Source organism: Anguilla anguilla, chromosome 2 (genome assembly GCF_013347855.1).
Source record: "Anguilla anguilla isolate fAngAng1 chromosome 2, fAngAng1.pri, whole genome shotgun sequence".
Taxonomy (NCBI): Eukaryota; Metazoa; Chordata; class Actinopteri; order Anguilliformes; family Anguillidae; genus Anguilla; species Anguilla anguilla.
Window position 1 is genome coordinate 66,017,463 of NC_049202.1, and position 26,755 is coordinate 66,044,217.

The 26,755-nt window shown below is 44.9% G+C and overlaps 2 protein-coding genes and 1 non-coding gene across 5 annotated transcripts; 2 read left to right on the plus strand and 1 right to left on the minus strand.

Annotated features, from left to right (window-relative positions):
- Positions 1–858: 858 nt before the first annotated feature.
- On the plus strand, positions 859–14,632 carry sh3bp1 (SH3-domain binding protein 1). Of its 2 annotated transcripts, XM_035405430.1 has the most exons (18): positions 859–1,146; positions 4,392–4,434; positions 4,624–4,728; positions 6,015–6,091; positions 6,594–6,705; positions 6,990–7,066; positions 7,565–7,652; positions 7,933–8,001; positions 8,352–8,451; positions 8,569–8,705; positions 9,083–9,194; positions 10,152–10,233; positions 10,352–10,432; positions 10,853–10,966; positions 11,053–11,150; positions 11,654–11,780; positions 12,355–12,614; positions 13,077–14,632. In XM_035405430.1, exons 1-18 carry the CDS (start codon positions 1,022–1,024, stop codon positions 13,328–13,330), a joined length of 2,061 nt encoding a protein of 686 aa, XP_035261321.1. In that variant the 5' UTR covers positions 859–1,021; the 3' UTR covers positions 13,331–14,632. The 2 variants fall into 2 exon arrangements, with proteins under 2 accessions (XP_035261321.1, XP_035261322.1); XM_035405431.1 differs by lacking the exons at positions 859–1,146; positions 4,392–4,434; positions 4,624–4,728 and having other exon boundaries at positions 6,014–6,091; positions 6,598–6,705.
- cdc42ep1a (CDC42 effector protein (Rho GTPase binding) 1a) lies at positions 13,550–25,679 on the minus strand. Of its 2 annotated transcripts, XM_035405433.1 has the most exons (4): positions 25,338–25,679; positions 20,297–20,356; positions 17,519–20,065; positions 13,550–15,906 (listed from the first exon to the last, which is right to left on the minus strand). In XM_035405433.1, the coding sequence occupies exons 3-4, from the start codon at positions 17,976–17,978 to the stop codon at positions 15,251–15,253; spliced, it is 1,116 nt and encodes a 371-aa protein (XP_035261324.1). In that variant the 5' UTR covers positions 17,979–20,065; positions 20,297–20,356; positions 25,338–25,679; the 3' UTR covers positions 13,550–15,250. The 2 variants fall into 2 exon arrangements, with proteins under 2 accessions (XP_035261324.1, XP_035261323.1); XM_035405432.1 differs by having other exon boundaries at positions 17,519–20,356.
- Positions 21,205–21,277, plus strand: trnar-ccu. Its single transcript has one exon. It is a non-coding gene; the product is annotated as a tRNA-Arg (tRNA).
- Positions 25,680–26,755: the final 1,076 nt, after the last annotated feature.

Here is a 26,755-nt window from a genome sequence, read left to right on the forward strand (position 1 = left end):
GCTTTGAATGAGGGGTGATTGCCGTGGCATGTTTGGCAGGAGCTTTGGTTTGTTGTGTCTAAGAAAAGCTTCCGAGGGTGTTGTTGGCAGGAAACTCAGAGGGAAGGTCTCAGTTCTAAACAGGAAAACGGCTGTTGTTCAGTTGACTGCTAATTTCAGCCTGTGGTCAGGAGCCAGTTAATGGGATGTTGGGCCGTGGTGATGATAACCGATACTAACTGGTGAAAAAAAGAAGTAAAGCCTCATGCACAAGACGCTTTACTGAGGTGAATGGATGGTCGTGGCGTGATGAGAACTCAATAAAAAGAACTGAAAGGAACATTCTTCCTATGGCCACCTACAACATTCGAACCACATGCTCAGAAAAATCACCAGTACTTGACCATTTTCTTTCTCTTTTTTTCCCCTTTTTGCTGTCCACACTTGGCAAAATAAATAGGAAATATTTTGTGCTAAAAGGTCAGTCCAAAATACTTTTTTGCTCGTGTGGTTTTAATGCGCATTAGTTAAAAAAAACATTTGAACCCTGTTAAATTTGTGTTTCCCCTTTCTCTGTCTGTCAGTTTTTTCCATGCTGCATGTTTTATAAAATCATGCACAGCAAATTCTCTCTCTAAAGTCTGTCCAGCTTACTCAGAAGACCACTTCCTGCTCTGCTGATGATCATAAGTGATTTGTGTGTACAATGTATTCATTTTACTTGTAAGACAATGAACAATTCATGCCATATCAATTCACACAATGTATTAGGAGTAATCTGCTGTGTGCTTTCTATATACATCACTAGAAATATGAGCTTCAAACTGTTTTTTTCCTCCCCCAGGTAGAAGTAACTTCCTCTGTCTGTAACCTCAGGAGGCGTTCCACTCGCCTGTGTGTGTGTGTCTGTGTGTGTGTGTGTGTTTGTGGGTGACACTTCAGCTAAGAGCTTTTCTCAAACACAAACTAAAGCTGCTCGATCACATACTACCGTGGGGGCCTTTTGGTGAAACATATTGGGAAAATGTAATGCACGCACTGTATGGAAACAACGTCCAAATCGGAGCGATTGCACTGGACTACTGAAGTAGGGAAGATAAGTACTGGATGCACCAAAGCCATGCTGAAACAATTTGGCCTCCTCAAACAGTTTGGATCTGCAGGGAAGTAAGTACCATAATGTGCCCTTGTTTTTGTTTGTTTATTTGTTTTCCTATTATGAAAGTAAAACCAACATACAATTCTCTGATCAAGAACAAGTATGGCAGGAAGTATGACAGTGGTCAAATTTATTGATGCATGCACCAACAAAAATCTTTTGTGGTTTTAATTCATAGGCTTGTTCTCGCAATTTTCACCAAGGATTGTTGTCGTACAGACAGGCCTCTCCCAGCGAGAGTATATCTGACTCTGAACCTGAGCTTTTTCATTATCTCTGGCAGTAATGGGGTGAATTATTTACTCTAAAAAAGGACTAGAGCCTGTGGCCTCTAATTGAGTGCTATAGATTTTGGTTCCACAACAGTTTTGACTGAGTTGTCAATCACGCTGAAAATAGGACTTTTCAATGACTGAAACCCAAGGGAGGTCACAAGCTCTGAAGAACAAAAACCTCAGACCAGTTCCTCCTGACAGCCACTGCCACGTTGCATAGTAGTAGCATCATCACCGTTGTTGAACGAGTGTCACAGTAAGGTGGCAGAGATGACTGGAGGTCATCATAAAGGTCTTCATAAAGATCAGCGTGTGTGTGTGTGTGTGTGTACATGAGTGTGTCCATTTATGACAAGCCATCATTTTGCATTTCCTGTGTCTGGATTGTTTGTGTTTGTGTGAAGGGGCTTCGTGCTTTTCAGCGTCCAGCTCAAAGGTTGTCTCGTTTGATTGGCACCTCTAACGTCTCAGCCAGGCTGCTTTATGTGCGGTATGTTATAATGAGGGGTGCTGTTGGCTGAAGTATTGCAGTGGCCCGCAGTGCATGGCCACACCTCATGACACAGTAGGGTTTTTTTACAGATAGCTCTGCCGCTGGCCAGCTATTAATAAACTCCCCAACACCTCAGGTAGAACAGATGCAACTACAGCTGCCAGTGTCCAGATCCCATCTGGCACATTTCACTATGTGAGGGGACACTTGTGAGTGCGTGAACTTCACTATCGTTGACACGCACGCAGGAGATTTGATTCTTTTTCTCAATGGATTATAGAACATTTTATGCTTCAACGTTGGTTGCTCATAAAGATATATACGGTGCAGGCCGAAAGTATTAGGCCACTTTTTTTTAAAAACCGTTCGGTAGAGAAGAATTCAATAAATGCACATGTATTGCATAACAAACCAAAGTATGAACTTTGTTTTTTTCCCCCCATTTCTACCTACAATAACACAAAAGGATAAAAGTAGTCATAGACATAATTTTCCTTGAAAGAAAGTCTATCCAAGTCTATGTTTCAGAAAATATGACAATTTAGGCGGTGTTAGGCTTATATGTGCAGAGCCAAGTAAACATTGTGGCAAGAAGGTTATTTTCAGTGAGAATTTGCAAAGAAGCTTAAGATTTCTCGGTGCAGTGTTCAGTACACGCTCAGAAAGGTCCAGCTGACGGGCAGTAACGTTAACAGGAGAAGATCCAGGAACTGACCAACTACAGGAAGAACTCAATGCAGCTAGAAAAAACCAGTTCCCCTGATGACAGTGAAACTGCAAATGTTTATACTTCGGTTTGTTATTCAATAAATGTGCATATATTAACTGACTTATTCACTACTTAAGGTTTTTTTAAATTAATTAATTAGTTTATTTTTACATTGTTTTAACCACAGGTGGCCTAATACCTTTGGTCTGTATTGTATGAACTCACATGCTTACAGGAATACAGACAACAACATGTGTTCTTTTATGCATGTGAGTGCGCATGTATTTTTTAATTAAAATTTGTGTTTGTGCATATAATAAACTATCCAGTCTTAACTAGTGCCATTTCACTGCGGACATTTTGCAGAATTTTGTTTTGAATGAAGTATTTTTCAAAGCAGAAACCAACCATGCAAAAAACAAAACAAAACAAGCAAAAAAAATGTGGTTTGTGAGTAAAATTAGGAGCTTTTATACATCATGAAATAAATGTACCATGCTCATAAATTCATTATAGGGCATTTTGATGGCTTGTTGCAGCCCTTTCCATAGACAGGGCAGTGTGTGCATTATGGGTGGTACACTGAGAGTCAGAACTGCACACGGCAGACACTGGTGGATTCTGCATGGATTCTGTGTTGGTCTGCTGTACCAGTTAGAGGAGGGAGGCTTCTGGCCTGAGCAATGATCCAGAGACTTTGGTTTGAATTTGGGACACAGGGTTTGTGAATGTGTAGTGTGTATAAGAGAGCTCTGGGTGCTGGTGCAAAGCTCCACAGTCTCCCATACTGGGGTGTCTTTATCTCCAGTGCAGTGTCAGATAGGGTGGGTCTGGGTGGAGGGTGGCAGAGCAGCCCTGTGTTGAATAACGTCTTCATAACTGGGAAGAGGGCAGAGGAAGAAGGGCTGTGAAAACCCCTCAGCTCCCCCTCACTTGGTTCTCACCACCTCTTCTCACCCTCCCAATCTCACCTCTGTCTGCCTCTCCACCCGTCATTTCAACACACTGACCTCAAGCCTCTGACACTGAAGACAAAATAAGCCCAGTCAGCCTGAGAACAGCTTTCAGCTGTGCAGTGCATTCACTAGTATTAGTGCTATCGTTCTATTTATTTTTCCCGTTCCAGCTGTCATATGGAACAGGATTCTATATGCTGCAGTGCGCATGTGATCATGTTTCTTTTCACCTGCCACTTTTCACTTTTTGAGCGGAAAGTTTTCTTTCGTTGAGAGTGGATGGCAGTTTCCAAGTTCGTTCAGGTGGATATGCTTGATTTTTTGACTTCATTCAATGTGCTCATCGCCTAGACTTCTAGACTGTGACCTGGGTGGGTCAAGAATCATTTCATTTTATTGCTACCTGCGTTCGCAACGCGGCCCCCTCCCCTGTCCACAATCACAACACCCCAGTCCCTGACAATTCTGTGTAGACACAGATCGCAGTTCCCCAGTCTACCAGAGGAGTCGCTGTTGCTCTGTGAGGCAGGGAATACACAAGGGAGCAAACCCCTCCCTCCTTGGGTAACACTACAGGGAATTATGGCTATAGGTTTCACTACTGCAGTCCACTGTACATAGGGGCTTCAACCGGGTACTCCACTTCAGATTTCACTGTGCAAAGGTCTGCCATGGTATTAGAATTAGCATTAGCATTGCACTAAAGTGGATGGAGAACATATCTCTCTGAACAGATCCCATGTTTGATGCAGATCCCAAAATGACTGTGCTCGAGGAATATAGCAAATAATGCCAACTCCTCTGTTTTATAAACCCTTAGGACACAAGATGCTACTGACCTCCTCTCTGACGATCTGGCTTTGGTGAGTGACTCTTTCTCTGGCCCTAAAACCAGCCACTATTTTAAAAATAAGCATTTAGTGCATGAGTGGCCCAATGAGTTTTCAAATACCATGTCCATAATTAATAATGTCTATTTATTGCTATGCAGGTAGCCGCCTATGTGCTAAGCTAATCTCGGAATCCTGAATCTTACATCTCATTGTCTGCAGGTGGAGCAGAGGGTGGAGCCTGCCAAGAGGATTGCCCACATTGTTTACAAAAAGCTGGCTGGCTGCCTGCAGAGTCAACAGGGTCTAGATGCACATAGACGCATGGTAACTATGCACCTACCTGTCCGTCTAACTGCACGGCAACTACGCACCATTCCTTCTGTCTGTGCGTTTGGTGAGATAATCCTCTGCTTATCTCACTGAACGCACAGTAAAATGTTCAGTGTTAAATCAACTTTTTACAGAGTACATATGACTCCTAGAGCTGAATTAACACTGCAGATTTCACTGCATGGTAACTACGCACCTACTTGTCAATCTACACTCCTGAGCAAAAAAAGGTGGGCCAGATATGCAGTAGATACTACAAGCATTGTTTCTCCTGATTAATTTTCCTGTTGAACTCAATGGAAAAAATATTCAGGAGAAACAATGCTTGTAGTATCTACTGTATATCTGGCAGCACCACGGTGGTTTGAGGCTCATTTGATACCTTGGAGCCTTGATGACTTAAAGCCATTTAGCCAACAAATGTGTTCCATACTGTATCAGCATAATTTACAGCTGAATCTAGTCCCACCCCCCAATTCCCATAGAGATCCATTCAAATGCAAAGAGTTTTTGTATCGCTTGTAGGACAACCTGAAAATAAGATAACCAGACTCTGATGATGTTGATAGGTCACAGACATCAGGAAGTCATGGCATGCAAATGATATGCAACCAAATACAAAACATGACTCTTTTATTTGACATTATGTTAATTTGTCTACTGTATAAGTGAATTTCCCTGTTTCTACGTTTTCCCCACATAGTTCATTACAGCAAAAGTAAACAAGCAAATGGTGGCACAGGAGGTCTCAGGAGTGCATTTGTTTAATTCCTGCTAATTTCCTTACCAATGATGTGTTGTTAAGACCATTAAAAGCTAAATTTTTAAAATTTTTTGCAGTTTTGTGCTTGGCCCATTTTTTTTTGCCCAGGAATGTAACTGCATAGAAACGGTGTGCCTTCCTGTTTTACCACCCTGTCACTGTATGGACCTGTCTATCTTATAACCTGATTGTGGCTTATGGTCAGTTCAGTTCCCAGTCTCTGTGTGATTAAAGTGGTTAAATCCCAGCCATTTTCTTGGTTTCTTTTCGCTTTATTAGCAACGTGATTCAGCTAGACTTTAAATCAAATCATTCCCTAATTTCTGGAGGGCCCAGACGTTAGCTGGACAGACGAGTCGATCTGCTCACGCTTTTTTCCCTCTCCCATCTCGTCTCTGTCTTTGTCTCTGTATTCCTCTATACCTCTCCCCCTCCTTCTTCCGTGTGCTGGATTTACTGTATTCACAGCTGATTGTTCTGATTTGTGATTTTTCATTCTCTCCCTCCTTCCCCCCAGAAAAAGCTGCCCCTGATGTTGCTGTCTATCAGTATGGCTGAAAGTCTTAAGGATTTAGATGGTGATTCTCCCCTCAGGTGAGAGCCAAAGGTCACCAGCTATGCCAGAACTGCGATACAATCACTAACCAAACTGTCCAATCACCCTGCTGTACCACTCCCGTGAACCATTATGTAATTCAATTTCAATTCAATTTTATTTGAATAGTGCTTTTTTACAGAGACACTGTACACTGTCGCAAAGAGGCTTCGCAGAGAAAACCAGAAAAAGGAAAATCAGGCAAATACCAGGCCTTGAACCCCCCAAAAAATCTTGTGAAGTAAAATAAAACTCCCGAGGATGAAAAATAACTGAAATGTTGGCAATAAAAACTCCTCAATGGGAAGAAATGGGGAGCTCATCCGTTGGCCCGGTGTAATAATAAAGATAGGCTAAATGGTAAAATAAACGTAATGAGGGATTTATCATAGCAAATAATCGAATGTGCTGGGCCCGATCGATCCTGACTCAGCAGCCTGTCACTGTCCTTCCTGTTATCGCAATATTAGAGCCCCACCACGGTCTCCATCTCTTTCCCAGGAAGGTCCTGGAGATGACCTGCTTCATGCAGAGTTTTCTAGCAAAGACCCTGGCAGATTTCGAAGTGAGGGTGGAGAAAGAGGTTTTGGAGCCCCTCAACAAACTCAGCGAGGTAAGAGCAAAACGAACGCGGCCGTTGTTCTCAAAAGACCGACGTCCGGCCGGTTTCTCACGCTCAACGTCGTTTGTGGTACCTGAGACAGAAACTGACATCGGCACAGATTTGACAGAGATTTCTATCCGTATTTTTATGGTATAATGCTGGCGACTCCGTTTAGGGGCGGAGGTGGACAGGGAGACAGCACGGCCAGCCTTTGTTTGTACTTTTTAAATATCCGACCCTGACGACGGATAGCGACGGAGGCGGCCCATTGCGCTCGTTTGTTTTGACTGCAGGAGGATCTGGCCGAGGTTCTGAAGAACAAGAAGCAGTTTGCCAAACTCACGACCGATTGGCTGAACGCTCGCAGCAGGTAGGCAGCACTGACTCACGGACTCCCTGACGTCCGGTGGAACTCTCCTTCACCTGAGGCTTGTTATCACTGACCGTTACGAGCTGCTCAAAACCAATCACATGACTCAACCAGATGCTGATGGAAGGAGTAACAAAGGCTGGGGGGGTGGGGGGGGGGGATCTTACTTCAGTGAAAGGCGGGGGTGAGGGGGGGGTCTTACTTTAGTGACTGCTGTGTTCAAAAATAGGAGCCGAAGGTGGGGGGGTCTGAGCAGGGCTGAGGTGCACCTTTCCAAGTGTGTGTGAAACGATAGACCTCCAATAGTTATACTACATGTGCCTTCACAGTAATGAAACATAGACTGGTGCGCATGCAGTTGTTTTGACATAATATTTAAAAAATATATATATATATTTTTTTTTTAATTCAAAAACACGTTATGCTATGGGGTAGGTTGGGCGTTACTTGGACCATTTTGGGAATCTTGTCCTCCCCCTCTCTCCCCCCATGGCTCAGGTCCCAGACCAGCACAGGCCCACAGGCCAAGCAGGACGGGCTGCGAGAGGACATGGAGGAGGCTTGGAGGAGACTGGAGAACATCAAGGTCAGATCTCGCTGACGTCGCCGTCACCATGCACCGTTACCATGGCAATCGAAAGGCAATGCTACAATAAGTCAGGCCATTCAGCAGACATGTGACAGCAAAGTCTTGTCGAGCCACGGCGACCGTAACGTAGTGGTAAAAACAGAGGGTGAATTTTGCGCGTTGCTTTTGGTGAGGCTAAGCTGATCTAACAGCTGCGCTGATGTATGACTGGACTTGTATGCAGTAAGCGCGCCATACTGGGATGTGCTAGTAAGCAGCTCATGTGTTTCGTGTGCAGGACCAGTACTCTGCTGATCTCTATCATTTTGCATCTAAAGAAGATGACTACGCCCGCTACTTTGTCCGAGTAAGCATGCATGCGTGTGTGTGTGTGTGTGTATATGTGCATGCGTGTGTGTGTGTACATGTGTGTGTGTGTACATGCATGCGAGTGTGTGTATGTACGTGTGTGCGTTTTTGTGCGTGTGTGTATGTGCACGTGTGTGCGTGTGTGCGTTTCTGTATGTGTGTGTGTATGTGTGTGTACGTGTATGCGAGTGTGTGTGTACGTGTGTGTGTGTGCGTGTTTGCATGTGTACGTGTGTGCGTTTTTGTGCGTGTGTGTGTGTACGTGTGTGCGTGTGTGTGTGTGTACGTGTGTGCGTGTGTGTTTGTGTGTATGTGTGTGTATCTGTGTTAATCTAGCACCTTTTTTAGTTGTTAGATCTACAGGCTGAGTATCACAAGATATCTCTTGGGTTTCTGGAGAGGAACATTTCAGAGCTGAGAGAGAGTTGTGTCCAAGCAGGCCAACAAGGTACACATTTTACCACACAACTGCATTAAATTCAATTACATAATCATATAACTTGATTTAGATGTTGATCACATCGTGTGTGTGTGTGTGTGTGTGTGTGTACATGTGTGTGTGCAGACTGCATGGATAACAGCTTTGAGGGGAAGGTGTTTGGACGGTCCTTGCTCTCCCACATTCTGGACAGTGGTGAGGAGATTGCAGTGCCCATACGGCACTGTGTGCAAATGCTGCTGGACAGAGGCTTGAAGGAGGAGGTGAGTGAGTGATGGGGACAGATACTGAGACGGCTATTATTTGATCACATATTAAATGATCATTCTGTATTTTTCTTATCATCAACTTTTTTTTGTTTCTGAATCATTGTACATGTAAAATTTAGACACCATTACATTGTATTGTAGCACAGTAGCCTAGCTGAGGACGGGGGGGGGGGTGGAAGTGAGCTTTGAACCTTGCTACTGAAGGTGCTATGAACCTTGATACAGATCTGTTTCCTGTGTTTAACTCATAGCGACGTTGATTTGCACCGTCCCCAAGCAAATTAACAAACAAGCAAATAAATAAATACATGAAACATACTGTGTTCACTGACCCCCCCTCCCCTCCCCTCCCCTCCCCTCCCCCTCTCTAGGGTCTGTTCAGGGTGGCAGCTGCTGCCTCTGAAGTGAAGAAGCTGAAGAACAGCCTGGACTGTGGAATCACTGACCACAATGAGTTCAGCTCTGACCCCCATGCAGTGGCTGGTGAGACAGACAGGAAGCGGGGGTGGGGGGGGGGGGGGGGGGCAGACCACGGAGAGAAGCGTGTCAACACTCTGACTAATGCGTAGATAAACACTGCCGAAGTGCAACTGACCCTGGCTCTTATGACGCAAAGGGTACAGGTTGATTTTCTTTTTCTTTATTAACATCCTGAGTTACACTTTAAAACAATTCCACATCACTTCTTGTACAAACTAGTGGTACCATAGAACCACACATTTAGATTATTAACCTTTTCGTGCATGGTGTCCACTACAGTGGACAGGGCTTTCAAAGTCTATTTTTACTCAAACTTTTATGATCTCCAGACTGCTTCATGGCAGATTCCTTGGACTTTTGCCTAAATTTGGGTATGCTCCATATTGTTACATTGGATTTGCTTTTTTAGTTTGGATATATTGAAGGTCAAAATGGTGGGTGGAGGTGGAAACAGTCAAAGTACCTTTGATATAACTTTGAAAACCTTTTATTCCTAGAGAACACAGTTGATTAAAAAATACATTCTTTTTAGGTAAGATGCAAGGAGGACTATATGTTCTATGTAAAAAATTACCTTAGTTCTCTCATTGTGTATGAAAAACCTTCTGTCCACTCTAGTGGATGTCATGCATTAAGATCTACATGTGTGGCCTATGTTGTAATGGAGCCAAAAACATCTTTTCACGTGTCCAACTGTGAAAAAATGATTGCACCATTTTGTAATAATTCATGCATGAAAGGGTTAAATGAAAATATTGAGCAGAGAAAACCTACAGTATAGGTATAGCATAACCTGCCGTACAATACTTACTTTAATCATTGTACAGTGCCAATGTTGTCTTTTATAATTTGCATTATTTGCCAAAATTTGTTTCGTTTGTCATTATTCGTTTGCTTAAACACAAAGAGAAACTGCACAATGGATGTCTTAAACTCTCTTTCTGTCCCTGGATGTGAAAGGGGCTCTGAAGTCCTACCTGAGGGAGCTGCCAGAACCCCTCATGACCTTTGACCTCTACAACGATTGGTTCGCAGCAGCAGGGTAAGGGCGGCAGAGGAGGAGCGCTCAGAGCGCTGAGTTCTGCTTTATTTAGGACCCTCTGTTTTGCATTCACCTGTACCCCCCTGTCTTTGTGCTGCCCCCCCCCCCCCCCCCCCAGGGAGAAGGAGGAGTCAGACCGTCTGGAGCAGCTGAGGGTGGTGCTGAATAAACTGCCCCAAGAGAACTACAACAACCTACGGTGAGCCTGTCTGCCTGTCTGTATGCCTGTCTCTGTCTGTGTGTCTGTTTGTCCCTGTCTGTCTGTCTGTCTGTCTGTCTGTTCCTGTCCCTGTCTATCTGTTTGTGTGTCTGTCTGTCCCTGTCTGTCTGCCTGTCTGTTTGTCTGTCTGTTTCTGTCTGTCTGTCTGTCTGTCTGTTCCTGTCCCTGTCTATCTGTTTGTGTGTCTGTCTGTTTCTGTCTGTCTGTCTGTCTCTCACCATTCTCGCTTTTTTATCCTGTGATAACACATGCACTGACATACACACAGCGGCTGTGATATGTCTAGGCACCAGTTAATGTCATTAAAAAAAAAAAAAAAAAAAAAAAAAAAGACAGTTTCAGTTTCCGTCGTTTAAGTTAACCGTAGCTGAGCGTGGCCCCTGTTTCTCTGCGCCCCAGGTACCTGATGCAGTTCCTGGCTCGCCTGTCGGAGCACCAGGCCGTCAACAAGATGGGTCCCAGCAACATCGCCATCGTGCTGGGACCCAACCTGCTGTGGCCCCGCCCTGAAGGGTGAGCGCCCCCAGAGCCCGATACCCGCGGCCTCTGCGAACCTGTCCCAAAACTCCTTTAACCCCCCCCCCCCTCCTCTCCACCAGGGAGGACTGTCTCCTGGACATGGCGTCGGCGTACTCCGTCCAGGTGGTCACTGTGATCGAGCCGCTCGTACAGCACGCCGGCAGCCTCTTCCCAGAAGGTGAGCTCTCTAAGGAGCGAGTCAGAGGAACGCCCGCCCCGAACTTCCGTGCTTACGCTCCAGTGCTCAGCGAGAAGCTCTTATCCGGGGGCAGCTTGTACTGACCCGATTGCGTTTCCACATACTGCTCGTGCCTGTGTGCGTGAGTCGGCCTTGTGAGCTGGGCTGTGATAAGAGGCAGAGGCTGGCAGATCACATGACTCAGAGGAGAACGCGTGCTCACCACCATTCCACTCTCCTGAATCAGCAGTGGAGCCTGCGATTAGCATTCCTGCATCAGCATGACTGTGCACTCCGCAGTAGAGAAAAAAAGAGGGGAAAAAAGCATTATGTTCCATAATACAATTCAGAAGTACACCTGGTATTATGCTCTGAGTATATGTAGCTTTCCTTCTCTAATGCATGTTTTACATATGCAAGTGTGCCAGTCTGGTGAAAAGCAGCATATGTCTCTTCCTCCATGGAAAAATGAAATTTGTAAATTTCCCTCTTTTCATTTTCAGAAGAGGATTTTCATATCCGAGAGCCATTGGGAAGCCCGGATTTGAGTGAGTCACTGCTGCAGGGCATGGATTCCTGGATGACATTCACGCACGGCACAAGCCTGTCCTCCTTCTCGTTCACTAACGGGTACAGTACCGCCACTGCAAGGGTACTGCTGTACTCTTACAGTGCATCTTACAGGAGCTGACCTGGGGGAGGGGAAGTCCTCATAGCAGTAGAACTATATCTCAAGACTCAGCTCTTTGGAAAAGTCATGAGGTGTTGATAGAATTAGAAGTTCCACAATACATCATAAATATTGAAACCAGTATTGCATAAACTTGACTGTTGGTGGTAATATGCTTGTATAAACTATATGTAATACAGAAGTAGTTTTATGATATGTTGTTATAACTGTATGTGTGGGTCCATGTGTGGATGTGTGCATGCATGCCTGGGTGTGTGTGCATGCATGCATGTTTGTATGTGTGTCCACGTGTGCCTGTGTGTGTGTGCGTGCGAGCTTGCATCCGTGCCTGTGTGTGTGTCTGTGTGCATGTGTGCGTGGATGCGTGTGTGTGTGTGCGTGTGCATGCATGTCTGTTTGTGTGTGCACATATGCGGGTGTGTGTGTGTGTGTGTGTGTGGACATGTGCATGCATGTGTGTGTGAGCATGCGCACGTGTGTGTTCCATTTGTAATCCCCCTTTCCTCCCACCAGCTTGTCAGTCTCCTCGCTTTCTCTTGCTGCCAACTCGGATACAGCGACCTCCCCGACTCCACCCTCTCACAGCGTCAGCCAGGAATCCCTGCAGAACCAGAGCCCGGACCAGAACCAGAGCCCGGATCAGAACCAGGGCCCGGACCAGAACCAGAGCCCGGACCAGAACCAGGGCCCGACTCCCGCTCGTGCCCAGACCCCAGAGCCCAGTCCAAACCAGTCCCGCCTCTCTCCTGCGGTGGCCACTGAGACCCTGTCAGGTAATGTCTGCATCACGAAGGGGTTGTTAAATAGGCTGCACGCCACAATGTCAGAAGCACAGTTACGTGTCTAAAGGGCTGCATCAGGTCAGTCTGTGGCCAGCAGCCCCATGTGGTGTCAGTACACTTGGCCATAACCTGGGTAGGGGGCTAGTAGACAGTAGTGAATTCACTCGCTCATACGTGCCGCTAAGATGCCTGGTGTCCCCCTGTGCCTGCTCCATGGGTTGTACAGTCACGTGGCACAAAAACGGCACAGTCCTGGTCTGTTTTGGTGAAGTGCTTGGCTGCACACATAAAAGAACACCCACAGTAGGACACACCCTCCTGAACAGATGAATGACAGTGCAGTCACAGAACAGGCTTAGAGCCATAGTACGCCGCACAAAATTAGGGATTAAGGTAAATGTGAAATACATTTTTAAAAGATAAATGTGATTCAAATATTGTTTTTCTTCACAGATGCGCGATTCTTCTGGCAGTGGAGCACAGAACAGGAGAACCCCGATCTCTCAAGCTCCACCCATTCCCGCCGCTCTTCAGACTCCACCCCCTCTAGACCTTCACCCCATCCAATAGCCCCGAGGGCCACCCTGTCTGCTGTCAAGGCCCAGGGGCCCTCCGCCGGCAAGGGCAGGAACAGAAAAGCTGTGGTCCAAGCCCCCACCGTTCCCCCACCCCCGCCCCCTTGCCAGCTCTCCTCTGCCACCCAATGAACCCGTCCGAGGACCCTGGAATTCCATTTTGGAATTTTCTGTATTCGCTTCTGTGATGAATCTCCACGGCAACCTGCTGTTCTGCTGGTCCCTCACAAGCGTGGGGGAGAGAGGCTGGTGTGCTGCAGGAGAACGGGCGGCATGCATCGCTGGCCCCGCGGCGCTGGTGTGGTCACCGGCAGCAAGGCCCGCGGTAGCAACGGAGGACTGCCCACCTCATTAAAAACAATATATTTTTTTTATTGTACTCATCACACAGTATAATTGTTACTATTTTAAGTGCACCACATACATTTGTATTGTACATATACATGATTTACATACATACACACGTGGGTGTGTGTGTGTGTGTGTGTGTGTGTGTGTGTGTGTGTACACATATATATATATATATATATATATATATATACCACTATAAAGGGAACAAAACTCATAACTAGACTGTCTAACTTTGACTTAATCATACTGTGACTGTTAAAGGCATAGCTCCTTGTATTGGAGATGCTGGTTACCACGGTCACCAGAAGGCTGCCCACAACGTTTTGCTTAAGATGTTAGCTTTCGTTTCTTTGTTATTAACATTAACAAGGCACATGTAACAAACGTAAGGGCTCTTTAAAATAAAACTTAGTGTCTCGGCTATTGAGAGGAAGCAGAAAGGATAAAGTATGATTGCACAAGGTTTGGCTGGAACAGAACTGTGGAATTTATAAGCCCTGCAATGTTTCACTTTAACTCCACGCAAACTAAGACGGGAACTGAGTGTGTCAGATGCATAGCACAACAAAACATGCATAATATTCCTATAACATGGAAAAATATATTAATGCTGACAAATATGTACAAACAAAATCTGTTTAATTTCCCTATTTCATTCAGTCCGTGTTCCTCTCACTTGCTCAAGGTCCAATATGCATCACGTAGCAAGAATTCCATAAAATAAAAAACGCTCAGCGTGATTCCTTTTCTTCTTCAGTCTTTGTGGCACCTGCAATATTTGTCATTCATTAATCCCTGCAGAATCATTTATGCTCATTCATGCTGGGCATCTATTCATATTCAAACCGTTCCTCTTTTCTGCAGTTACATAAGGGTGTTTTTATTTAGTGAGGACTGAGTGGCCGTTCGGAGACGCCAGGTCAGAAATGGACGCCCGTGCCCCGCCCAAGTTAAAGAGTTCAGCAGTAATGCTGAGCTCCAGGGCAGCTCTGTGGCTTCACGTGTTTTTGTAGAGGGTGTGTTGATATTGAGAAGATGCCATGTACCAAGGGTCAGTGTTTCAGAATAAAGAATAAATCTCTCCACGTCTGTGTTTCTATTATAATTTCGATATGTGTCCAAAATATACAGCTGCATCAATTCAGTTCTTTTTTTTGTGGTGTACATTTTTTTTCTATTCCCAATTGCCATAAGTTGACTCTTAGCCAATCAGTGTCCTTCCCCAGGTTCTCAAATGTGTCCCTTGGTGTAGTGCCTCCTCTTAATTTTTATTGGTTTTGCACAGCATTTTTCAGTATTGTAAAAATGACAGCTCTTAAAATGACGAGGATGGGGGGCAATTCTGGACAAAGAGTCTTATCTGTCATCTTAACAAGCGGCCATCTTGAGACACGGTCATTTTGTTTTCTCTGACTATCATATTTCCTATGTCCGGGTGCTAACACTGTATGCCTAATGGATAGGCCATAAGCTTGCACAGGATTTCATATGTTAAGATTCATTGATACAATGTATTATAAGATGTAGAAACATTTCTGCCAGGTTTGAGGATTATCCAGGACCTAGACCCTCTGGAAACCTACTAGTGAGTCAACAGGTTCTCACACATACACATACACAAAGGACATTCATTCACATGGCCATAATGATATAATTGTATGCATAACAGCTTCTGTCAAAGGACTTGCTTTGCCTATTTTTTTACACCTTTATTTCATCCTCTTCCACAGCATAGGCACGAGGCCCTCTCCTCTTGGCACGTCCAGTGGAGTCCGCAGTATCGGGGCTGAACTGTCGAATGTCCCAACCGACGGCCTCCTGTTTTCCGTTCAAAACTCCACCACCACTGTAATGGCGTGCCAGCACGCTGGCAGCCATTTTGAACCTCACTGGCTCCATACCTGGCTCCGCCCTCGCCGTGGACCCCATCAGCACATCTGGGACGGCCCTTTGGGTCAGATCCCCCTCCAGCCCCTCCCACTCTCTGCCACGAAGGCCGAATCCTCGCATGTTCAAATCCTCCCTCAGCAGAGAGCCTGCCACCGGGGTGCTCGCTGGGTAGGTCACGTGACTTACGGGTGAAGAGGGCACCTTCTCTTCTTCCTCCTCCTCCTGCCCGTCCTCTTTCCCCCAGCCGCGACAGGCGTCATGGCCGCCGCCGGGGCAGTCAATCAGGCCGAAAACCTCGCTCATCAGGGAGGGCCCCAGGTCCACCGTGAACGAGGTCATGGAGTCGCAGTGCAGCAGCGGGAAGACGCCGTCGTCCGGCACCGAGCTGCGGCGGAATTCCGAGCGGAAGGTTCCGGAGCCGTCGGCCCGAGAGAGGCGGGGCAAGGTGACGAAGCCGGATTCCACGCCTGTGGGGGGCAGAGAGACATCAGCCGCGCAGTAACCCCGGAAACGCCACACCACGTCACAAGAGCGCCATTTACCTGGCTTCAGCTAAGTAGCGTACATATTAGCCAAATGAAATACGGTAAGTAGGCCTATTCTCAGTAGAACAACAACCACATTGATTTATCAAGCAGGGAAAGCCAATGTTCAAAGAAATATAGTTTTCCTTGAGTTTTGTTTTTGCAGGTCTGCTCTCCTATCATATTTCCTGCTTTATACAGAGAAGGGATCACAGCTCAGAAAGTGCCACAGTGCGAGATCGAAGCCCCAGCCCTGCCTTGTAATTTTGATCTTGAACCACCAGGTGGCGGTAAAAACGAGGCTAAAGGCTCTCCTCCACGCACTCCTGCCCACACACATTCCACTGTGGCCCGCTGACCTCAGCGGCACTCAGCTTTGTTCACAGGAGCCGAGCTAAACGCACACATGGCGGGTCTGGACGGAGAGCGGGAGGCACAGGGAGAGCGTGGAGGCACATATGAAATGACGGAACGGATAAATACACGGAGAGACGGTGCCTGAAAAGATGGGATTGGGGAAAGAGAGTGATGTAAAGAGAAGAAAAGTATGTAGAAAGGTTTCGTTTATCTTATTTGCCCTGTAGATTTTCCCAGAGGAACTGTACCTCCTGCTAATAAATGTTGGTAAATTCCTTTTGAGTTGGGTAATCTTTGGGCAGAGGGGGAACTCCAGTCCGGTCCCACAGGTCTCTTTCTCACACACACACACGCACACACACTCACACACACATGCACACACACACACGAATAGCAGTGCATTGCGGTCTGAATTATGTGCAGTCTCAGAACAAATCAATACAGAGGGTCACTGGTGATCTGTGCCAGTTCAGGGCACAGGCCACACAGGTGGTTGCCAAGGGCAGCAACTGTCTGGAAGGGGCCCAAACAAAGGGCAATTGCTACCAACCCTCCCCCTCCAGGCTGCGAATCACTACACCTCCCCCCCAGGTCTGCAATCCTGACCTTCACCCACCCTCCCCATTCGCTATCTTGCCCAGGGAAGAAATTAGCTTGACTCATCCCTGCTGGTGATACTACTGTCTCTTACCTGGCTGTGTGTGTGTGTGTGTGTGTGCACGTGTATGCTTGCGTGTGTGTGTGTGTGTGTGTGTGAGTGTGTGTGTCTGCGCGCTTGCCTGCATGCTTGTGTGTGTGTGCGTGCGTGCTTGCGTGTGTGATGGAATCAGTTTCAGGATAATTAGTCTGAATGTTGTGTATTTCTTGGGGATAAATAACAATTAATTTACATAGTTATCCCCGTTCTTCTTTATTCGTGGTTGCAACTGGATTTCCCAGCTGCAGCTGTGATCTTGTCCCAAGCTGCAACAGCCTCCCTCATTTAGGGAGAGCACAGTGTGGCACACGCAGTGAGTAACGAGCGGCACAGGGTTACCCTCCGCAGTCCACCCTTCCAGCTGCGTTTCCATGGCGCCCGAGGACTGCTGTTCACACGCAGCTGACAGGCTGTGGCAGAGGTGCCCTCGGTGCATGAAACTCAAATATAGGGAACAGTGGTGTATCAGTAGCGGCTGTGGATGTCAGGAGCGCCACTCACCATAGATGCAGGTGGAGTCCTCCGGGGGGCTGGGCGAGCTGGGGAAGAGCGCCCTCTGCAGTCTGCCGTTGGGAGCGTCGACGTCCAGCCGCGGCAGCGAGACGGCGTTCTTGACGATGGGGGAGACGGCGGGGGGAGGCGGGGAGAGGCCCGGGGGCCCGGCCCTAGGGAGGGTCGGCGTCTTGCGGACGTGCCGCAGGGTGCGGGAGAAGAAGCCGGCCGTCTTGGCGGAGGGGGAGTCCTCGGGGTCCCCCGGAGCGCCCCCGTTCCCCGTCCCGCCGTGGTTGCTGAGGAAGGAGGTGTCGCCGAACACTTCGCCCCCGCGGCCCACGTGCATGGTGTGGCGGAAGTCGCCCATCGGGGGGCTGATCATGTCCGCGGTGAGGTCCCTCTTAAAGCGCCTCTTCCTCTGGGAGGAGGACACCAGGCCCTTAATCCCCGGGAGCTTTCCCAGACTCATGGCGAGAGGAGCGGTCGGTTACCCCCCCAAAAAAAAAACGTGTTTCAAATGCCTTCGATTCCAATGAAAGAGGGAGGGAAAATACTCAATTTGCTTTCACGTACAGGTAACCCGAAAAGCCTCTCTACATGCTTTGAGAAAGAAGCTAAAAGTATTCGCTCCTCAGACGCTTTGGATGTAAGTTCAAATACTTGCGGCAGTTGTGTGACCCAGGCCTTCGTTTCCCGTCTAGTTTTCAGAAGCCCTGTGTGTCGCAGTCAAAATGTTTTTGCGATTGAAAACGGCGATCTCAAGATGCGAACGCTGTTCCTCAAACCCGAAACGGCATTCAGAGCCGCTCGATGTCCGTCTCACAGTTCCTCCGCTTCGCTGTGGCGGCAGAACCACGCCAGGGTGCAGTTTACTGGAATTCTCCTTTTAGCTCACATGCAGTCGTAGGTCCGTTTTGATTGGTTCTGTTCGTCCGGCGCTGCCATATTTCAGTCATAATAAAACAGAATAGAAATTATACATCCCCGGTCCCTGAAAAACAGTGCATGTGGCCAGAGATTCTGGGTTCTGCAGTTGTTTTGGGTTTTGGTTTACAGGACATCAGTTCAGATATAAATTCCTCCACGGCTGCACACGCTCTTGTGGTCAGCGACTGGAACCCTTCTGGCCTTATTTAGAACAGATTGTTCATTTTGCGTCATAAACAGGCTTATAATTAGAATAAAATGACCCTTCGGTAAGGTAAAAGAATTAATTATGCTTCATGCTTGTGGTCTGAATGCATAGTGCATCCAAGTATAATTTCTCCGTGCCATATTCATAAAAATACACCTTCCCCCGCAACTACTAACTGGCTTGCTTTGAAATTCCACTCGGTGGCCAAAATTACATGTTGGCAAAAAAATCTTTGAGGGACTATATCAGTCAAACACGCACAGAGCTGGCAGTTGTTTCTCTCATGCCGGGTTTCCAGAGCCAGTTCATATTGTAAAGAACCTCCTCGTTTATACAAAAAGCTGCTCCAGTCCCACTACTCAGATTATTGTCCACAAGCTTTGTCAGAGTTTTTTTTTGTTTTTTTTTTTGGCAAATGTAAGAAGACGGTTTCAAGTTATCTCTCTCGGTCCCCTTTCTTCGATTGTGTTACAACATGCCCGCTACCAAATCTATAGGTCTCTTCAGATGAAAGATTTCAAAAATTTTCAAAGCTCTTTGTCTGGATGGAGAAGCAGGGTCCCCCTTCTCACCAGCACGGACATGCCCCGAACGGCAGGCCGTGCCCTTGTTTACAAATATCTGAAGCATGTTCCACCAGATTAAACATTGCTTTATTTTTAGCCAAAAGCTCACAAGATACTTAAAATATTAAGATAAGGCAGTCTGCAAGCACACTTTATCAAAGAAAATGTTCTGTCTGTTGACAAGCCACCAGAGAAACGTGGTTCAAGTTTGTTATTCTGAACTGGGAGAGTAATGGATATTTCCTGTGAAACGTTTTATCAAGTGGTACACATTAACAAGCAGCCGCTCCTTTTAAGAGCTCTCTACAATGGAAAATCTACCACACGGGTATTTCGGTTTATAAACCTGTTATTAATGAAACACGTGGACTTAGGTCAGGTTTAAAACAACTGACTACACCCTTTCAAATGCACAAAGAACAGGTTATTTTCTGTGGTAGGCCTCTTAAACTCAGGTAAACTAAGTAAGGCCAGCAAAACACACCATTTGTGCTTTGACTGCTACGGTCAAGTATCAATGTACTGACGTTGTGTTTCAATCCAGGTTCTATTTTCAATAAAAGGCCGGATATCCAAACGACTGTGCACGGACACTTGTGAGCAGTGAATAGTGAACTACACACTCCTAGCAGTGGTTTTCTGAAGCAAGAGTTACTGTGGAGTTACTGTGGGTCTTAGGAGAGGGTCCCCCTAGGCAATTTGGCTACTGTCGAGGTTCTCCGTGCAAGACCCTGTAGAACCACAGGACATCCTGGTATCTCTTCTTTTCCTGTTTATTTTTTTCTCCTGACTTGGTGGGTTTTTCTGCTTTGTTCAGAGTTTGACGACTCAGCCTGAACTCCCCTTTGAAAGATTCTGAGCAAAAAAAAAAAAACAAAGAAAAGAAAACAAACAAGATGAAATGTTCTTGTACGACAAAGGCTATAAATTGAATGTAATAATCAACGCTGTGTTTCACTGTCTGCCTTCAAAAAAGAAATGGGGCCACTTAGGAAATGGTCCCGTCCTGGATTAGGCCCTGCTCTCTCTTGTCTTCTCCTCCCTCCTCTTTGTCCTCTTCCTTCAATCCACTTATCCCTCCATTACCCGGGCTTGAACGTCTCTTGCGGCTCCATCCAGGTGCAGCTTCCTCTGAACAGGGTAGCACTGCGAGAGGAGGGAAGAGAGAGAGCCGTGATCAGACACATGGAAGCGTCGGTTTACCGAGATGCAGTGGCCACGTCACGGATGACCACCACGGAATACGTCCCCGAGGATGGAAGAAGGGTGGCAAGGGGCGAAATTTTTTTGGTATGAGCTTGTGTTCATGGGAAGTTGAGAGCTACGAAATGAAAAACGGTCACATTTAATTACCCTGAGATTGAAAGGGCGTGAGCGTGGCTGTGGAAATTAATCATTCCGATTTACTTCAGGGGACAAACACATTCCAGTAGCACTTCATGCGATGCCTGAACTGGAACGCGGCATGGATTTTACTTCTGAAGATCCTGCGCATGCCAATACAGCAATCAAGCTTGATGGTTTAGTTTACAGTTTGCATCTGCTAGACGGAAACTAAAAATGTGCTAAACATCAAATGTTCCATCAAAACATTCAGTTCTTACTCAAGGATTCCTCTCGATTTTATCAAGAAGGTTCTTAAGGGTTCATTTGGACTGTCCATCCTTGCCAGTTAGCTGGCTGAGTTTAGTGTCAATGGTTGTCATTTGGATGGGAGAGGAATTTGATGATTAGGTCCTAAAGACATGCACTCATGACTGACTAAATATGGGACTTCTGTCTCTGACAAAATACAGCCTAATTAAACAGAGTGGCCTTTTCAGAAACTCATCATGAGCTGCCAGAAACCAACCACAGTTGAACGAGGACCCTTCCATTGCACTGATATATTCTGTGCCTTGGCTATTTTTAAACATTGAGTGATGAACTAGGGGGCAAAAATGAGGAGCTGCAGCTAATTAGCACATGCTGAAACATTCATCATGTACCCATCAGCCCCAGTGGCCTAATGGATAAGGCACTGGCCTCCTAAGCCAGGGATTGTGGGTTCGAGTCCCATCTGGGGTGTATGTATTTTCAGCCCCCCCCCCCCCCCCCCCTTTGCAAAAGACATTTCACTGGTGTATTCCTGGTTGAGTAATGTTTAAGCAAATTATCGCCTGTGTTTTTTTTTTTAGAATGATGCTTCACGTGATTTGCATTTCTGAAGGAGTCCCCGGGCAAGTTCCTTTCGTACGGATGTCAGCAGCCCACCCCAATTCCCTGCATTTGCACACACCCATTAACAGGATACAAATACTGCCGTAAGGGGACTGTAAGGAATCAACCACTCTGAGGCATATTGCATGGAAATCAAGAAACCAAAGCTCCCACACTGTAAATTCTTTTTACACTTGCGGTAATATCCTAGCAACTGGGTCGCCCCATAAATAACAGTGACAACGAGTTAAGCATATGGTAGCAGGCTCTGCATGTCTCACAAATGTTATGTGCCTTTCACAGCAAATAATACAATTACATTTTAGCTGTTTACAGTTTTGTGCCTTCACTATTTTACAGACTTTCGCTGTAAAATTCACAGGCTTTAAAAAAAAACAACAAATTTTACAGTGCAGGGTTTAACAGGAACAGCGTGCGAATACGACCAAAAAAAAAAAACCCCAAACTCTCTTGATTGCCACAATTAATAAAAAGTTCATGTCTCTGATCAAAAAACACGTTTCATTTCATTTCCTTCCGTCTCCCTGCCAGTGAAAAGGCGGCCTGTGGTTCTGAGAGGTTCTGAGGACCAGCTGGCACCAGCAGCAGCAGAGATTACAATGGAGGTTTCTGTTCAGTTGCAGCGGGTCGGCTCCTAGCTCTGTTGGCTATGGTACTGCTACTGTATTTATTACAGAACATCAGATCATATACTTTCTCTGAAGCAAAACAGACTGCCAACAAATAGTATGCTAATAGTAGCATAAACTGTGATTAGCAGTACATAGTGTATATAATATATATGGAATGGATGGGAGTTATGACCACGGGGTTGCAAGTTCAAATCCCATCTATGATTTTGTTGATTTTGTCACCCTTTAGCATTATATTTGACCAGATATCGACATTTTAAATTGTGGACAAAAAACAAATCAATAAATGTAAATCTGTTGTTCAAACACTTGCCAGTGGAAAATTTGCACACTATCTTGCCTGATGCCATACTAGTCTGTTTCTCATTCAAAGCCTAGTGCTCTCTGTAGATATCTTAATTCAAATGGCCGTCTCTTCGCTTAGATTTCATTCCTTTCTTGTTTTTTCTTCAGTTTTTTTTATCATTCTCTCTCACTGTTCTTCTTTCACACCTCCTTATCACAAATAAATTTACCCAGATGGCCAAACAAACAAGGCCTCAAATCCCTATGGCTTCAATTTACTGACTTTTTCACAACCATATTTTAATTCAAAGAAAATATTGCATCCTACTCCTCTGTGTTCTCTGAAACCTAATTGCCAAATTAACCATATGGACTAACATGCACATAAGGCCTCATCTCCCCACTGCTTCAGTTTTTTTAGTTTTTCAGAAGCATATTTTAATATATATTGCACCTTTGTGTGAAAAGGATCCACAGCAATAATACATCAATTTGATTATATAACCTTTGGATCATTGCTAATAATACACACACACACACACACACACACACATATATATATATATATATATATAGCTATATATTTATACTGATGCTACAATATTTATAGGCTAGCCTACATAAAAAACATGTAAATTCAACCATTATTATATGCAGATACTTAAATATGGGACATTTGCAGTGAGCCTGTCCTGCAGTCATCTTCAGTCATTTGCAGTGAGCCTGTACTGCAGTCATCTTCATCTCCTGCTTGTTTCATGGGTTACTCACCTTAAGTTTTATCTTCAGCATATGAAATGCATGTTCAGTTGGATTCAGATCAGTCTTGGCCAGTCAAGAATTTTCTTTGGCTTTGAAAACTCCTTTGTTGCTTTAGCAATATGTTTTGGATCATTGTCTTGCTGCAGGATGAAACACTGTCCAATGAGTTTGGAGGCATTTGCTTGCTTTTGATAAGCAGATAAGATGCTTCCATACCCTTCAGAATTCATTCTGCTGCTGCTATCAGCAGTTACATCATCAATGGAGAGAAGTGCGCCAATACAAGTGGCAGCCATACATGCCCAAACCATAACACCCCCACCACCATGTTTCACAGATGCGGGTCGGGTGTTTTGAATCTCTTGCCATCACTGTGATACAAGTGAATCTTGGTCTCACCTGACTACCAAATCCTTTTCCTGCACTCTACATGCTCTTTTAGGTACTTCTTAACAAACTGTAACCTGGCAATCCTGTTTCTGCGGCAAACTAGCGGTATGCATATTGCGGTGTAGCCTGCAAGTAGTTCTGTTTGTGAAGTGCTCTGTGGATAGTATTCAATAACACATCCACGCTTGCTTCCTGAAGAATGTTTATAATCTGTTGGACACGTGCTTGGGGGTTTATCTTCATTATGGTGAGAATTTTTCAATCATCAACTAGAGAGGTCTTCCTTGGCCTACCAGACCATTTACCAGACAAGACCCCCCCCCCCCCCCTTTCATGACACTTGTTACATGTTCCCCTATCCCAGCACTTTTTGGTAATTTGTATTTGTCCTAATATTGTAGCTTGTTCTAAACAGTTGATTTTGGCAAGCCTAAAGTTTGGCCTATGCCTCAACTGTTTTTTTGTTCTTATTTCTCAGCCTCATAATGGCTTTCTTGACTTTGATTGGCACAACTCCGGCCCTCATGTTGACAAATGCCCATAACAAACTACAAAGGCAGTCAAAAGCCTATAATCAAGACTAGATACTGAAAGCTCTCTAATACCTGCACCAAGGAAGCAACTGAAAATATCTGACTAATCAGAAACACTGTCAAGCCATTTGTCCCAAATATGATCGTGCCCTGAAATGGGGGACTATGAATAAAAAGTTGCCTGATTTCTACAAGGTGAAACTAACATGCATAAAAAAACATTATATAAAAGCTGAGAATGTTCATCATTTAATTTCAAATCTAAAATTGTCGAGTACAGAGGCAAATAAAGAAAAATATCTCTTTGTCCCAAGCATTAGGAAGCTCACTGTATATGAAGGAACACTTACACACACTATAAAATTAAGAATGACGGTGGCATATTAATTATAAATATGGCAGACGGTTTATTTGGACGAATTGGCAGCGTATATAGACTCTAACGTGCGGGCAAGTCAGCGCACGTTCCGTGGGACTTTGCGCGTGCACTCTGACATAGCGGAGTTATGAAGATATTGTCCTCCGAATAGCCTACAAAGCACGGTATATATATGCCAAGTAAAAATTCCAAACAGCCAATAACGTCTAAATATGCCAGCACACAAGAAATGCCACTGTATATTTAAAAATGATAACAATTCTACTGTCTGCGAGAGATAAACACCATTACTAAGAAATTTCACATTTCACATTTACTGTGACAGAAATACCTAATGATGTCGCTAGCAAGCTAATGACATTATTGATATGACATTATTTAATTTGGCCATGAGGTATAAAGCTGCGTTCATGTTAGGTTTGTATCTTTGTTGTGATCAATAGGTTGTTCAACCGGGTAACTTTTACTTCAATGCAATTAGCTTTCAGTTCACACAGTAAAGTGAACAAAATCGTAATTCTAAAGGAAAATCAGAAAACATCAGACGTTTAAGTAATCAGTTAACTCGGAATAGTTTGCATAGGTCAAATGAAGACAAGCTGTCTACGCCATCAAAGTAGTCCTTTCAGTGGTGATTTAACACTGAACATTTCCCTGAAGGCAGAGGCCAAAAATTAACATTGTGATCAAGTGTAAGAATTGTCAGCAGCTATCTTGTTATGGAACTTAGTTTAAGGGTGCACTGAATTTCTAACCGTATGTAATACTTGCATACTTGTGAATAAGATTTTTTAAAGGATAAATAATATGCACAACCGTAATCATAAGCTTAATCAGTAAATGATAAAACCAGAACACTTTGTAATAAATAAAGCAAATAACATAAAAAATGTACACATTGGACATTACAGTTATAAAAAACTTACGTTTAAGCCCGAAGAAACTATTTCACAACAGAAAATACTGTCGAAAGTGTAAAATCCAGAAACGTATTCCTCCGATGAACATACAAACTCAATAGTTCGCTTTTAAACTTTTTTATGATATATGTTTCCAGCCACTTAACGCGTGCGGTACAGACCGCTACAAAGAATGAATCGGGGCGAGCGTCTGACTGAGATGAGGTTGAGGGCGGGCGGTGGCCAGAAACGGACGAAGAAGTTACCGAATCAGGAAAGTGAGAACGAGGAGACGTCACTTGGAAACTAAAGAATTTTCAAGTCAGTGCGTTTCATCTTGTCAATGTGCATTGTATTTCCTTTTATGTACAGGCTAGTCCGTATGAACCAAATCATTTTTTATCTCGACAACGTATTTTACTAGGCTTAGAATAAGGTGCAATCTGTTGCTGCTCATTTTTGCGAGAATGTTAGTGGAAGATTCTGATTACACGCGACCACAGTTACGGCGACGGGTATAAATATTTGTAAAAAATATATATATTGTGAATGGACGCCACATCCTTCAAAACGTGTGTATGACAGCTGTGCGCTTACTTAAAATGAGTTATTCCTTTAACAAGCAATATGCCTCTTTTATGAAGTCCTCTTTGATCGCATTCACTAACGAAGCACATTATCAGATGTCTTTTGAACGTTTTTAGAACCCGTAAGTTTGATCCAGTTCTGCCAGTATGAAATTTAATCTAATTGCACATTTGTCTACAAATTATTTTGAATGCCCACAGAGGAGAGAATTTATACATCGATCCTGCCACTGGTGTCACATATCCACTGACAGATCAGAAATAATTGGGCAGGGAATATCTTGTTTCAGTACACGCCCACATACCAATTTTTCCTCTCTCCATATTTATATCACGAAGGAGGCTTCATGTGCATATAGTGAACTTAATCACTGCCCACTTGCTTAGCACTCGGCTGAACTCGTATCGTAATCTCTGTTGGATTTTGACTACGAATAGCCAGGCCTTTCCGCTTTCCTCAACGAGATTGCGGACCGTGTTGGAAGACAGCTATTGAGGACCAGAGGAGGGACGATGCCCCCTTGGTTTGCCCCTCCCCCCTGCCCCTGGGGGACGGATGGTGACCCCCCTGTGTTGTGTATGCCTAGGAACCTGTTCTGGTCTTAGCCTTAATTATGAAATATGAATTATGGCGACCTAGGCAGCCACCCATACCAGAACTTTAAAGAGACAGATTTGCAGTGCAACGCAGACAACGCAGCGTATTAAGTAAGAAGGGTTATGTACTGACACTCAGAAAATATCCTAAAACCATAAATGTGTCCATGAATAGTTTTCATTCCGCTGTGGTTTGAGTTGTGCTAATAATGTTGAATAAAAAAATGCTCAGGGTGATATAGTGTTACCAACCCAACCCAA

Coding starts and splice junctions, on each gene's coding strand:
- sh3bp1 (XM_035405430.1), top strand. CDS start 1,022: ATGGAAACAACGTCCAAATCGGAGCGATTGCACTGGACTACTGAAGTA. Junction 10,433..10,852: donor GAGAACTACAACAACCTACG/GTGAGCCTGTCT, acceptor TCTGCGCCCCAG/GTACCTGATGCAGTTCCTGG. Junction 12,615..13,076: donor GGCCACTGAGACCCTGTCAG/GTAATGTCTGCA, acceptor TTTTCTTCACAG/ATGCGCGATTCTTCTGGCAG.
- cdc42ep1a (XM_035405433.1), bottom strand. CDS start 17,978: ATGAGTCTGGGAAAGCTCCCGGGGATTAAGGGCCTGGTGTCCTCCTCC. Junction 15,907..17,518: donor GGACTCCACCTGCATCTATG/GTGAGTGGCGCT, acceptor TGCCCCCCACAG/GCGTGGAATCCGGCTTCGTC.